Source organism: Myxocyprinus asiaticus, chromosome 49, assembly GCF_019703515.2.
Source record: "Myxocyprinus asiaticus isolate MX2 ecotype Aquarium Trade chromosome 49, UBuf_Myxa_2, whole genome shotgun sequence".
In the NCBI taxonomy this organism is placed as follows: Eukaryota; Metazoa; Chordata; class Actinopteri; order Cypriniformes; family Catostomidae; genus Myxocyprinus; species Myxocyprinus asiaticus.
Window position 1 is genome coordinate 19,424,546 of NC_059392.1, and position 14,780 is coordinate 19,439,325.

Below are 14,780 nucleotides of genomic sequence, written 5' to 3' on the forward strand. Positions count from 1 at the left end.
GTAACTCTTAATTAGTACTTTAATTCATTAATATATATAATTATAATTTGATTCATACGTTACAAAAATGTACCTTTAAATGTACACATTTATCAAATGACATTTCAGGGATTTCGAGAAAATGTTTAGATAATTATTTCTTCTAAAGGCAATCGGTTCCTTCAAACATTAAGTTTAACAATATTTAAAGCTTTTTAAATTAAAGTTTTATTAAAAATATAACGTTTAAAAATAAAAAGAATTAGTTCTGCAATTGTTTGAGTAATTAGTTCGGGATAGTCCATAGATAATCCATTCATACTTTTGTATAATGACGAAACTGTATTAAACTGATCAATTCAATATTCATGAGCTCTTACCTCATTGAATATTCATAAACTGACACAGGAGCCGCATAGAGGGATAGCTGGGGGGAGGTTGAGTTTACAAACTTTCCATCGGGATAAAAAGTCCGTCAGTGGACGCAGGAAAGTTGGGGAGCGGAGGAGGAATATTTCTGGAGAAATTCATATGAGGAACATTATGACATCAACTTTTTAAGCTTTATGACAACTTTTTAAAGACTTTAAAAAAAACTTTTTAGAAGGCCAAAACAACTTTTACCAAAGAAAGAAAAAACAGGCCTAACCAAAGAGGTTCAGGATTTTCATCGCCTATTTTTAATCGAATCTTTTTATTAGTAGGATTTGTTTTATTTGTTTGTATATCTAACAATATGAGCGGTAACCCTCTCCAGCCGTTGCCGGGCCAGCAGGTGATCCATGTCGCCAAAGACCTTGACACGGATCTGGAGGCTCTTTTTAACTCGGTCATGAACCCAAAGCCTAGCTCCTGGAGGAACAAACATCTGCCCGAGTCGTTCTTTAAGGAGCCGGACTCGGGCTCTCACTCCCGGCAGTCTAGCACGGACTCGGGCAGCCACCCGCCGCGGCTCCAGGCGCAGCACGTCCGTTCGCACTCGTCTCCGGCGTCCCTGCAGCTGTCGTCGGGCGCGCTGAGCGCTGCGACCCCCGGGCGTCATCACACTCATATCCGACACCAGTCGTTCGATGTGGCCGAAGAGCTGCCGCTGCCGCCGGGCTGGGAGATGGCCTGCACTCCCAACGGACAGAAGTACTTTCTCAAGTAAGTGCTGCGTTACTTTTATTCATGTGCTCACAACATTACAACACACAATTTACACGATCTGAAATGAAATTCCGTTGCTTTAACATATATAAACGTTCTCTATTTATTTATTTGCATTATTTTTCCTTTTATTTAGCCCTGCTTGGTTGCTTTAGTTATTTGTTTATTTGCAAATTATTATTTTTTTTTTACCTCTTTAAAATAAAGAAGTTATAAATCGTTTTTATTAATTTACTTTTATTTATGTTAACTTTATTTAATTTTGTATGTATTTATTTGCTTTATTTTATCCTTTTGCAGGCCTGCTTGGCTGCTTTATTTTTTATTTTTTTGCTAACTTTTAAGTAATACAATTTTGTAATTTTTGTAATTTTACTTTTAGTTGTTTATTTTTATTTAGGCCTGATTGGTTGCTTTATTTATTTGCTTTATTTTAGTGTTTATTTTTGTATTTATTTGCTAATTTTTTCTTTAATTTAAAAAGTAAAATCAAGAAATCATTTTAGTAATTTTATATGTTCTGTGCTTGTTTTATTTTTGTGATCTTTTTTTGTTTTACTTGATTTTAATGTTTTTATGTATAGTTATTAATTTACATAATATTAAAGTTCTAATCTAACATTATTAACATACTTGTATTTATCACAGTTTGTGTTTTTAAGGACAAGCTGTCCATATCTAAATATCTGTGTGATGTCTAAACGAGTTTCTGCTCTAAATCGGTGTGCGTTCACACTGGTGAAATCTCTGCAGTGATATTTAGGTTTCATTTTGACCTATGAACAGATTCATGTGGAAGGTGTGGGCCGGAAACACACACACACACACACACACACACACACACACACACACACACACACACACACACCCACCCACCAGTATCAGGGTGTGGATCATAAAGACACAAAACACCCGGTCTCGCTAACTGTCATGTGCAACACACGTTTAGCACACCAGACCTGTGATCAAGGCTCTTTGTCAACTTGATAAGGATGTGTTTAGCATATCTTCAGTGTGTCTCAATGTAAATGTGTGTTTTGACTGTCCTCTCTTCAGAAATGAGAAGACTATTCTTCTGTGGCCCTGGGGACATTTTTATCTGATTTAGTAGAATTGATTAGACTCTGGGGTTGTGATCAGCTCTGTGGGACATGACTGTGGGGTAGGTAACAGAGATGAACTTAGAATAGAGGGCTGTGATCCTGATGGGAGGGTCTTTGGTTGTATTCAGATGATACAAGTTTAGATTAAAAACCTTTAATGTGTCAAAATCGTATTTGCTGACACTAGAGGCCTCAACGACATGTTTAAACTGTTATTTACTCGCTTCTACCCCACTATTAGTTAATTCCTTAGCTGTTATTTGCGCATTAATAAGCATCTGCTAAATCAGTGGTCAATATGAGCTGAGGAGCTTTAACTTGGCAGAGCTGCATCATAAAAATGCCTTGATCATTTGTTGATTTTGATCACGCAGGGGTAATTTCAAATGACTTAGTGGACCTTAGCTAGGGTAGACGCTAGGCTATATTTAATTGTATTATTTAACCATTGAGTTGCACTGTTGTGTATCTAGGTGTTGATGGTACAGCTGACAAAACATAGAAAATACACCCATTATACATTATTAGGAACACCTGCACACCTACTTATTCATGCGATAATCAGCCAATCGTGTGGCAGTAGTACAATGCATAAAATCATGCAGATACGGGTCAGGAGATTCAGTTAATGTTCATATCAGCCTTCAGAATGGGGAAAAAAATGTGCTCTCAGCGAATTCTAACGTGAGTGTTTCTGTAACCGCTGATCTCCTGGGATTTTCACGCATAACAATTTCTAGAGTTTACTCGGAGTGGTGCCAAAAACAAAAAGCATCCAGTAAGTGGCAGTTCTGCGGACGGAAACGCCTTGTTGATGAGAGAGGTCAACGGAGAATGGCCAGACTGGTTCGAGCTGACAGAAAGGCTACGGTAACTCAGATAACCACTCTGTACAATTGTAGTGAGCAGAATAGCATCTCAGAATGCACAACATGTCAAACCTTGAGGCGGATGGCCTTCAACAGCAGAAGACCATGTCGGGCACTCTATTGGGACCATAGTTTTCCTAACAAAGGGCTCAGTGAGTGTATGTCCTTGGACGAAGAACTCTGTAAAACATCCGTAGTGAAAATTAAATGTGTCTGAAGGCATTAGGACTGCACAGTCTATTGAACGGACTGTACCTATCCCTCACTGCCTTGTTTATGTTCGCATAAAATGAAATCAGCCTGATCTCATGAATATAACATGACTATTTTAAATCAACCAAACCAACCTCCCTATCCTAAACCTTTAACCTAAACCTAACCCATAGTGTCATAAAAGCAAATTTGAAATGAAAAATGCAATTGCTGAAGCAGCCACGTCATTCTGTGGTGCTGCTTTGACACTTTCGGCTCCTGTGTCACCCTGCATACTCTTAAGGCGTCGTGCCGCGGCCCTTTGCTTCACAAGTGCAATGCTCATCGGTTGAGCTACCGCTCAGTTTAATCGCAAATTGAATGTAGTCAGTAATGCAACGCCAGTGCTGGGTAGTAATGGATTACATGTAATCTGTATTATGTAATCATATTACAAAATCAAGTACTTGTAATTAGATTAAATCAAATAAATAGATTAGTTACTTTTTATGGATTACATGATTACACAGTGATAAGGCAACTGCAGTACATTATTTGCTGATCAAACTAAATCAAAAGAATAAAAAAAAGGGGGAGGGCGGTTGTGTCTTTTACCTGAAACTCTCCATGTAATGTGGTGAGAAACGTGCCAGAGCTTGCCACACATTCAGCGGACACCTCTCCCAACAACAAAGCAGCAGACGTGAGCTCCAAGCCGCCCTGCAATTAAACAGTCAGGAAAACTAAAGCGACCTGTCAGTAATAATCACCCTCAGCTCAGATTGAGCCCCTCTCTAATGCACACCTCCAAGGCCATTTCTTTTGAAAGCACCTCAGTACATAAATAAATGCTTATTTTTTGTTCCTTAAATGTTCAATGGGGTCCAAAAGTCTGAGACCTCGAGAGAAAATGCTTCTATTTTGTATTTTTCTACTTGAATACATTGTTTTCCATTACGAATTATCAATATCAGCACAACATTTTAAGTGAAAAGTTGAATTGAAAAATTAATGTGACTTTCAGAAATTCGTAGTATTCGGTATGTCCCTCTATAGTATTCAATGTAGAAAAACCGAACAGTACACATAGACATTTGTCCATTACCCTGATTTCGTGTTTGCGTGTAAATACCTTAACCGCTGTTCTTACCGGCTTATCCAATGTCCGCAAGTGTTGTGCCCATCCTCGACCTCTGATGCACCCTGTGTAAAATTTGAATAATAGAATTTCAATGTGGATGCAGACTTTTGGACCCCAATGTAATTATTTGTCCATTGAATGCACAAGACAAAATTAATTAATTTATTAAATATATACAATAGCATGTTGAGGAAGTGAGTATTGTCATCTTGTGTTTTCCACTTTTGATGGTTGCAGCTGTTCATTCACCCCCACTATTTGGCTCCATATATCCCTTTCCAGTGTGACACAACCCCCTCTTTCTGCTCAAACATACCAGCTTTCTAGATATCATTGTTACAGCTCGCAATTCAAGATGCTTCTAGAGCTTTTCAGCAGTGCAGAAATGAGTTGAGCTGATTGGTAGCAATTAAAAAAAAGCAGCATGGAAAAGTCAACGAAAAAATAATGAAAGTGTCTGAATGTAAAGTGATTGGGGCAGCCTATTATAACTGTGATAAAACTGATGATAAATATATACTGGTTTGTCTTTTCATATTACCCACACCTACATGGAAACAAGAAGAAATTCTCTGTTTATTTTTAATTGCTATCGGTCTGATAGACGGATACCAGAGCAGCTTTGATACAAACGAGAGAGAGAAAAGAATGACAGTGTTTAAAGTTCTTTCCTCATGCAAAGGCAGTCTGTAATTAGGCCTTCTTTTGATGCCACGCAAAGCATGAAATCCTCTTTTCTTCAGGGTTTGTTGATCTCTTTATTTCTCCATTAAGTTGCAGATAACCTGTGAATAGTTTACGTTTTTATCGCTGCCAGCTGTGGCACACAAATTCCACATCTAAACCCAAATGTTCACTCGTGTTTTGTGCGATAATTTTGCACAAGACTTGTTCTCTTTGTCTGGACTGAATATGTTTATGTGGGGGATTTTCCTGAAAACACGTATGGGTCACATTTCACCCCAAAATCAAAATAATATGAAACTGTATTTTCGCATAATGAAAATGAAGGCAAATTTGCCAAAATTTCAATACTTCAATACTGTAATGCAAAAATGTGTATATATATATATATATATATGTATATATGTGTGTATATAATTTTTGTATTCTCATTATTCTGAAAGGTGATTCTTATTATATTCTCATTAAAAATGTAATCCATTTATATAACATTTTTTAAGTGTATTAGCTGTACAAATTACTGTAATTCAATTTTTTTTTTATTATTTAAATCTGCATAAATTAAATGCAGTAGAACAAATACTACCATGATGTTTAAATAAGTTTCAGTTTTTCCTCAATACATTTTCTTTCGCATTACAGTTATGGGAATGAGATTTTCTCATATTACGTAATGAGTGATATTTTTGCATTATCATAATGAGTACGATTTTTTTTTTTTTTTTTTTTTTGCATTACAACAATAAGGATGATGATTTGTTTGCTTTACAGTAATGAGAACCAGATTTTTTTTCATATTACAGTTTTTTTACTTTGTTTGCATTACGGTAATGTGTGAGATTTATTTCATAATATGGTAATGAGTGAATTCTTTTTTTTTTGCATTGCAGTAATATGGATGACAATTTTTTTGCATTGCAGTAATGAGTGAGTTTTTTTTTTGTTTGTTTTTATAATACGGTAATGAGTTTTTTATTTTTTTTATTTTTTTTATTTTTTTACAGAGTTATAAGGATGATGATATTTTGGCATTGCAGTAATAAGGATGACAATGTTTTTGTATTACAGTAATGAGAATGAAATTTTTCACATTATGGTAATGAGTAATATTTTTTTCCGCATTACAACAATAAGGATGACGATGTTTTTGCATTACAGTAATGAGAATGAGAATTTTTATTCATATGGAAATGAGTACGATTTTTTTGCATTACGGTAATAAGGATGACCCTTTTTTTGCATTGCGGTAATGAGTGAGATTTTTTTTTGCATTACGGCAATGAGTGAGGTTTTCTCATATTACGGTAATGAGTGATTTTTTTGCATTACAGTAATAAGGATGATGATTTTTTTTTTGTTGCATGACAGTAATGAAATGAAATTTTCATATTACGGGAATAAGTGATATGTTTGCATTATCATAATGAGTGAGTTTTTTTTTTTCTTATTACTAAAGTAAGAATGATAATGTTTTGCATTACAGTAACGAGAGTTTTCCATACTGAAACGGTGTGTGACAGAGCTTTATCTGAAGAGAGCGAGACCTCAGCACAACAGTTGGTTGGTGTGACATTCTCAGCTAAGATAAATTTTTTTTTAATTCAGTTAGTGAGATACCGGCTTTAATATACTGCTATGAGAAGGATTTTAGACCAATGGGAGTTCATTTGCAGGGTTAAATATGACCTGGACATGTTCTTGATAGGTTTTGTCGAATTCACCCATTTGAAAACGGCAAAAACACAACAACATGCATCAAAGATTAATGTTATTAACATTCTGAAGTAATTATACATTTTTTGACTAGTGTTTTGATTTCTCAGCTGCCAGTGATGATGCTGAACATACTGAGTTGTTAAACAGAGAAGTTGTACAGTGTGATGTATAACAGTTTCTTTGGAAGGGTTCACTTTATCCAACTCATTTTGTAAACTAAACACCTCTGCTGTAGCGACTGGAGGTTTATTAAACAAAATCTTGCTTAACTGTTATTGAAGTCCAGATGTGCTGCATCAAAGAGTGCTTCTCTCAACGTATAAATCTTATTAATACTTAATTTTTTAAACATTGTTAGCAGAGCTAGATTCGGGCCCAGTTTGCAAGAAATGTTGACCAAAGGAGTCATTCATTTGTTCCCCTCTTCCCACGGTTTTCATTTTCCACAGGTTGGCGCTTGAGGAATTTCAGGACAATGTTTCTAGTCCATCAGGGGTGAACGACAAAATAATGGCGGTTGGGTTGCAGTGCTATATAGCTACTTTAATGGAATCCCAAACCTGCTCCTATCTGTACAGCAGACATAACACATGTGTTTGTCAAGACGGAGGCCAGTCACGATTCTTCTTGCTCTGCTCTAGAGGTTTAGATGCTGGAGTCTCGTGGCACAGGACGTTCTCCTCTTGTGCCTGGAAGGACTTCCTGTCCTGTACGTGAATTGGAAAGACATGAAGATCTAGTTGTTGGATGCTGATTGGTCAGAGTTTTGTCTGGCTGGCCCTTTCTTCTCTATCGATTGCTGCCATCGCAAGACAAAAGTCTCTTTGTAAGCTTGATTTTTTTCGAAACACTAGAGCCTTGCGTGACTCGCAGATATAAACTGTATAAAAGCAATTAAACTGGAAGGAAATGCCATGTGAGCTGGACACCAATTACTTTGTAGAGTTTGGCAGAATTGGTTGAAATAAATGGATGTACAAGAGACTGCTTTGATGAAATCCCCTTCAAATGTGCTGTGCTCATTGTTAAAACTGTGTTACTTGTATTTTGTAACTCAAACACATGGTATGCCATCAGGGGCGGACTGGCCATAGGGAGAACCAAGACTTTTCCCAGTGGGCCAGCCACGAAACGGGGCCGAACAAGTGGAAATAAGCTGAAACGGTCCGCTGCGTTATGCCGAACGGGCCGCAAAACTGCGCCGTGATATGCAGAAAAGCCCCCCAACAACTTTTGGGCCAGTTTCTATGTAAAATCCAGGGCCGATTTCTCTTCCCAGTCTGCCCCTGTACTCCACTGAAACCATGAGATGTTTGGTGGTGTTTTCAGACAAAATCCAGCAGCTGATGTGTGGCTTTCAGAGGTGAAGGCCTCTGGCCTCAAACATATCCAGTGCATAAAAGTGTCTGTTATTTATGGTACTCAGGATCTAGATGAAGCTCCTCTGCATTTGTTTGAGGCCTGATCGTTACTAGGCATTAAAAAAAGATTGTACACAGTCTCCTGTGTGTTTCTGCACGAAACACACTCTCCACAAATATGTGAACGCAAATGCTTCTAGCTATACAAGCAAAATGTTATGCATCGTTGGGTTCCAAAATGTGCCAGAACGCAATTCTCAATGCAGCGCAAGAACGAATTGCTTTCTCAGTGTTGCCACAATGGCCGCTATATAGGGCTGAGCGATGTGGCAAATTTTATTTTTTATCACAATATTTTTTTTTTTTTCATATTGTTTGATGTCAATATTTATCACAACATACATTTCATACCATTTAATGGGGTGGAACTGCATTCCACATGCTTGTTTGACCTCAATAATGAATTAAACATAACTTGTTTGTTTACAAGTATACTCCAGAGGGTAAGCTACTTTTAAAGTACACTCAGTTTAGGATTTAATCCTGCATAAGGTGTGTGACCACTTTTTGATAAAATTTAGCCAATTTCATGATCTACAGCTGACGTTTGACTCCACTGAGACTTTCTTGTGACGCTCCACACTCCAGCTCAGTAGGTGGCAGTAATTCACCATATGCTGGATTGCCAACTGCAATTTTTTTTTTTTTTTTAAACTAAATAGTACATAAATGAACAGCAATGGTGTTGATGTCGGAGTTGTTGTTGTAATCAGTTGATTGCTGTCTTGTTCGGTACACAATGATATTAAATTAGCCGGATAGCTAGCTGTTAGCTAGTGGCTATTGAGCCTCATCGCCGATTTCCATGACAGCAAGGCTGCCTGCTAATACTTCTTAACATATCTTATGATAACAGAAATCACCCAAATGGCCCTGATCAAAAGTTTACATACCTTTTGAATATTTGGCCTTGTTACAGACACACAAGGTGACACACACAGGTTTAAATGGCAATTAAAGGTTAATTTCCCACACCTGTGGCTTTTTAAATTGCAATTAGTGTCTGTGTATAAATAGTCAATGAGTTTGTTAGCTCTCATGTGGATGCACTGAGCAGGCTCGATACTGAGCCATGGGGAGCAGAAAAGAACTGTCAAAAGACATGCGTAACAAGGTAATGGAACTTTATAAAGATGGATATAAAAAGATATCCAAAGCCTTGAAAATGCCAGTCAGTACTGTTCAATCACTTATTAAGAAGTGGAAAATTCAGGGATCTCTTGATACTAAGCCAAGGTCAGGTAGACCAAGAAAGATTTCAGCCACAACTGCCAGAAGAATTGTTTGTGATTCAAAGAAAAACCCACAGGTAACCTCAGGAGAAATAGACGGTGTGGTTGTTTAAGGAGCACAATACGACGATACTTTAACAAAAATGAGCTGCATGGTCGAGTTGCCAGAAAGAAGCCTTTACTGCACCAATGCCACAAAAAAGCCCAGTTACAATATGCCCGACAACACCTTGACACGCCTCACAGCTTCTGGCACACTGTAATTTGGAGTGATGAGACCAAAATAGAGCTTTATGGTCACAATCATAAGCGCTATGTTTGGAGAGGGGTCAACAAGACTTATAGTGAAAAGAATACCATCCCCACTGTGAAGCATGGTGGTGGCTCACTGTTGTTTTGGGGGTGTGTGAGCTCTAAAGGCTCGAGGAATCTTGTGAAAATTGATGGCAATATGAATGCAGCATGTTATCTGAAAATACTGGCAGACAATTTGCATTCTTCTGCACGAAAGCTGCGCATGGGACGCTCTTGGACTTTCCAGCACGACAGTGACCCTAAGCTCAAGGCCAAGTTGACCCTCCAGTGGTTACAGCAGAAAAAGGTGAAGGTTCTGGAGTGGCCATCACAGTCTGCTGACCATAATATCATCGAGCCACTCTGGGGAGATCTCAAACGTGCAGTTCATGCAAGACGACAAAAGACTTTGCATGACCTGGAGGCAGTTTGCCAAGACGAATGGGCAGCTATACCACCTGCAAGAATTTGGGGCCTCATAGACAACTATTACAAAAGACTGCATGCTGTCATTGATGCTAAAGGAGGCAATACACAGTATTAAGAACTAGGGTATGCAGACATTCGAACAGGGATCATTTCATTTTTTTCTTTGTTGCCATGTTTTGTTTTATGATTGTGACATTCTGTTATAACGTACAGTTGAATATGAATCCCATTAGAAATAAAAGAAATGTGTTTTGCCTGCTCACTCATGTTTTCTTTAAAAATGGTTCATATATTACCAATTCTCCAAGGGTATGCAAACTTTTGAGCACAACTGTAATATATATATATATATATATATATATATATGTTTCATCCAGATTGCAGTTCGTAATGCAGCGCAAGAATGCCTTACCTTCTCAATGTTGCCGCAATGGGCGCTATCAAGTAAATTGTCTTAATTTTGTTAGCATACAAATATGTGAACACAAATGCTTCTAGCTATACAAGCTAGAATTTATGCATCAGTGTGTTCCAAAATTTTCCAGAATGCAATTTGTAATGCAGCGCAAGAACGCATTGCTTTCTCTATGTTGCCATAATAAGCGCTGTAACGTACATTTTCTTCAATGCTTTTTGGTACACAAGCTCCATTTCACGCATCGTTGTCGGAACACAATTTGCAATGCAAGTGCTCATTAAATTCTCAGTGTTGCCACAGTGGGTGCCATAAGGTATGTTAAGGCTCGGGTATGCTTTGTTTATTTGTGTGCCAGTTCGTCTCCAATTGTCTGCACCCAGATAGTCCGCACAGACTGCACTGATGACGAAAACTGTGTCATGCACACTGTGTGTGTGATCCGATCCAAACGTGGGAAACTGAAGTATACTTTGATATTAAGTGTAAACCCTAACATCTTTTTCATTCACTTAAATTGTCAGTTTTTTTCTTTCAGGTCAACTTCTTTCATGGCGGAATGACACTTTAAACAGAATATCTCTGTGCAGGATAGTTAAAGTTGATCTATATAGCTAGCTGTCTGAATAATGTAAGTCGTCTTGTTGGCCAAACATTTATGTCTACTTTTTACAAATTTGCACAGTGTATGTTTGTGGCCTTATGGTGCAGAAGTTTATTAACCACTTGTTCCAGGCAAGATCTAACATAAGTTGGCATAAGCCATGAAGCCATCACTGTAAACGTTTGAAAACAAAGAGCCCCTTCACATCGATCTTATCAAACAGATAAGAGTGTATTTATACAGTTTGTGTTTTGATTGCATTAATGTACGCCTGGCAAGATTGCAAAGAAAGTTGCTAACTTTGCTCAGCTCTTCTGCACTGTTGAGTTGATCATTCAAATAACTTTTAGTGTGTGTATAATGACAGATAGTGGTTGAAAGTATTTTAAAAAGATGGCTTAGTTTACAACGCTCGCTTTTACAATGCCGAATAGCGTTTAACTAAAGAAGCAGGTTCTAACGTTTTAGTCCTTCATCAGCTCTTGTACACTGTGTTACTGACCATCAACAAACATGGATATTCTGGGAAGACATTTGTAACCCTTTAGCAGGGTAGGATGGGCGATTTCTATGCACATGGCCCTCATATCTCCGTGAGTTTATAGATGAGAACCGCCTACACATCTGTGTCTGTTGTGCTTGCTTAATTAGTGGGATTTGCCAAGTCAAGCATCACTATGAAATAATGAAAATGTGTAAATATTTAAAGACAGATCTACCATTCCATTAGCTCTGAGATTTGTTAAATTATTGAAGCCATCAGTCCACGTTATTTAATCATTTTTTAAATATCCAGATTTTTATTTAAATTTTTTTGCCTTGCACTATAGACTTCCATTGTAAGTGCAGTGTAATTTTTTTTTTCTTTTTTTACAAACTGAGTGGAGATTTTATCCTGCAGTTAAAATGTTATTATAATTTATAAAATTATTACAAATAAATGAAATATATTACATTACATTCTTATTTGTGATCTGGTTTGTTATTTTAGTTTTATGTGCAGTAGTTCACTGTGATTGTTTCAGTGTTACTATTTTGTCTGGGCTTACCATTGCTCTCTGAAAGGTATTTTCCATGTTTTTTCCCCTTTCCCTGCACCCCTTATCCAATAAGCAGTTGAAAGCGATGTCTCTGTCTACAGGATATGGAGCAGCTCATTTCCTTTTGTTTGTGGGAATAATGGCAGGAGGGACGCTTGGGGCAAAGTAAAAACAATAAACACGTTACGCACTTCAGAAAGCATTTAAAAAAAATGTACAGTTGAAGTCAGAAGTTTACATACACCTTAGCCAAATACATTTAAACTCTTTTTTTCACAATTCCTGACATTTAATCATAGAAAACATTCCCTGTCTTAGGTCAGTTAGGATCACTACTTTATTTTAAGAATGTGAAATGTCAGAATAATAGTAGAGAGAATGATTTATTTCAGCTTTTATTTCTTTCATCACATTCCCAGTGGGTCAGAAGTTTACATACACTTTGTTAGTATTTGGTAGCATTGCCTTTAAATTGTTTAACTTGGGTCAAACGTTTTGGGTAGCCTTCCACAAGATCCTCACAAAAAGTTGCTGGAATTTTGGCCCATTCCTCCAGACAGAACTGGTGTAACTGAGTCCGGTTTGTAGGCCTCCTTGCTCGCACACGCTTTTTCAGTTCTGCCCACAAATTTTCTATTGGATTGAGGTCAGGGCTTTTGATGGCCACTCCAATACCTTGACTTTGTGTCCTTAAGCCATTTTGCCACAACTTTGGAGGTATGTTTGGGGTCATTGTCCATTTGGAAGACCCATTTGCAACAGAGCTTTAACTTTCTGGCTGATGTCTTGAGATGTTGCTTCAATATAACAACATAATTTTCCTTCCTCATGATGCCATCTATTTTGTGAAGAGCACCAGTCCCTCCTGCAGCAAAGCACCCCCACAACATGGCCTGCAAGCCTCACCCTTTTTCCTCCAAACATAACGATGGTCATTATGGCCAAACAGTCAAATCTTTGTTTCATTAGACCAGAGGACATTTCTTCAAAGTAAGATCATTGTCCCTATGTGCATTTGCAAACTGTAGTCTGGCTTTTTTTATGGCGGTTTTGGAGCAGTGGCTTCTTCCTTGCTGAGCAGCGTTTCAGGTTATGTCGATATATGTTTTACTGTGGATATAGATACTTGTCTACCTGTTTCCTCCAGCATCTTCACAAGGTCCTTTGCTGTTGTTCTGGTATTGATTTGCACTTTTCACACCAAACTACGTTCATCTCTAGGAGACAGAATGCGTCTTCTTCCCGAGAGGTATGATAGCTGTGTGGTCCCATGGTGTTTGTACTTGCATACTATTGTTTGTACAGATGAACGTGGTACCTTCAGGTGTTTGAAAATTGCTCCCAAGGATGAACCAGACTTCTGGAGGTCCACAATTTTTTTTCTGAGGTCTTGGCTGATTTATTTTGATTTTCCCATGATGTCAAGCAAAGAGGCACTGAGTTTGAAGATAGGCCTTAAAATACATCCACAGGTACACATCCAATTCAGTACACCTCCTATCAGAAGATAATTGGCTAATTGTCTAAAAGCTTAACATCATAATATGGAATTTTCCAAGCTGCTTAAAGGCACAGTTAACTTGGTGAATGTAAACTTCTGACCCACTAGAATTGTGATATAGTCAATTAAAACTGAAACAATCTGTCTGTAAACAATTGTTGGACAAATTACTCATGTCATGCACAAAGTAAATGTCCTAACTGACTTGCCAAAACTATAGTTTGCTAATATTAAATCTGTGGAGTTTTATTAAAAAACGAGTTTTATTTAAAAAATGAGTTTTAATGACTTCAACCTAAGTGTATGTAAACTTCTGACTTCAACTGTATATCAGAATTATGTACCTCAAAAAAAAAGTTGTTAACAGTTGTTCTTTGTGACACCTGCTGTCTGACGGTGTCTTTTCATAAAGTTAAATCTCCTCAACTGTAAATCTGTGCTGGAGTGTATTAGTGATGAGAAAATGTTTGGATAATCATTTCAGTTCTGGCTGCAATAATGGTTCTAACAGTCTAGCACTTTGTATGTTTAGATATGTAAACTTTATGTAAAATAAAGAATTATTTCAGATCAGTATATGGCAAAAAGAACCTAAACACAAGCAGTCTTAATATACAAAGCAGGTTTTGATGAAATTTGTAAAAGAATTGAGGCGATATGTTCGTGACTGTGCTAGGCACAGCACTACATGCAATAGAGCTCAACAGTGCCTGCCCTTTTTTTTTTGTTTTTCAGCCGTTTGGGTTCCGGAAGTATTTTCCCTATTCATTTCTTCCATAGACTTTTTATAAAATCCTTCATAAAATAGTGAATTATTTCAACTACCTCCGAGGTGAATCACAACATTACAAACGTTGTTTTGAGACAGAAATGTATTTGAAAATCGGACATAAAAACGAACGTAGAAGGCTGTGTACTTACGGTCTTTCATGAGGGCACAAACTACAATCCCATAAAGCATTTCGAATGATGTCATTGAATAAAAAACTATGGGAATATATAAATCTATTG

General features: G+C 37.4%; 1 protein-coding gene across 3 annotated transcripts in view; it reads left to right on the forward strand.

Moving 5' to 3' along the window:
• The first annotated feature begins 446 nt into the window (after positions 1 to 446).
• The window catches only part of LOC127438147 (WW domain-containing transcription regulator protein 1-like), an 84,179-nt gene continuing 69,845 nt past the window's right edge, over positions 447 to 14,780 (forward strand). For all 3 annotated transcript variants that reach the window (XM_051693487.1, XM_051693488.1, XM_051693489.1), the window contains exon 1: positions 447 to 1,125. In XM_051693487.1, the coding sequence (XP_051549447.1) occupies positions 716 to 1,125 (410 nt within the window). In that variant the 5' untranslated portion in view covers positions 447 to 715. The remainder of the gene's footprint in view (positions 1,126 to 14,780) is intronic.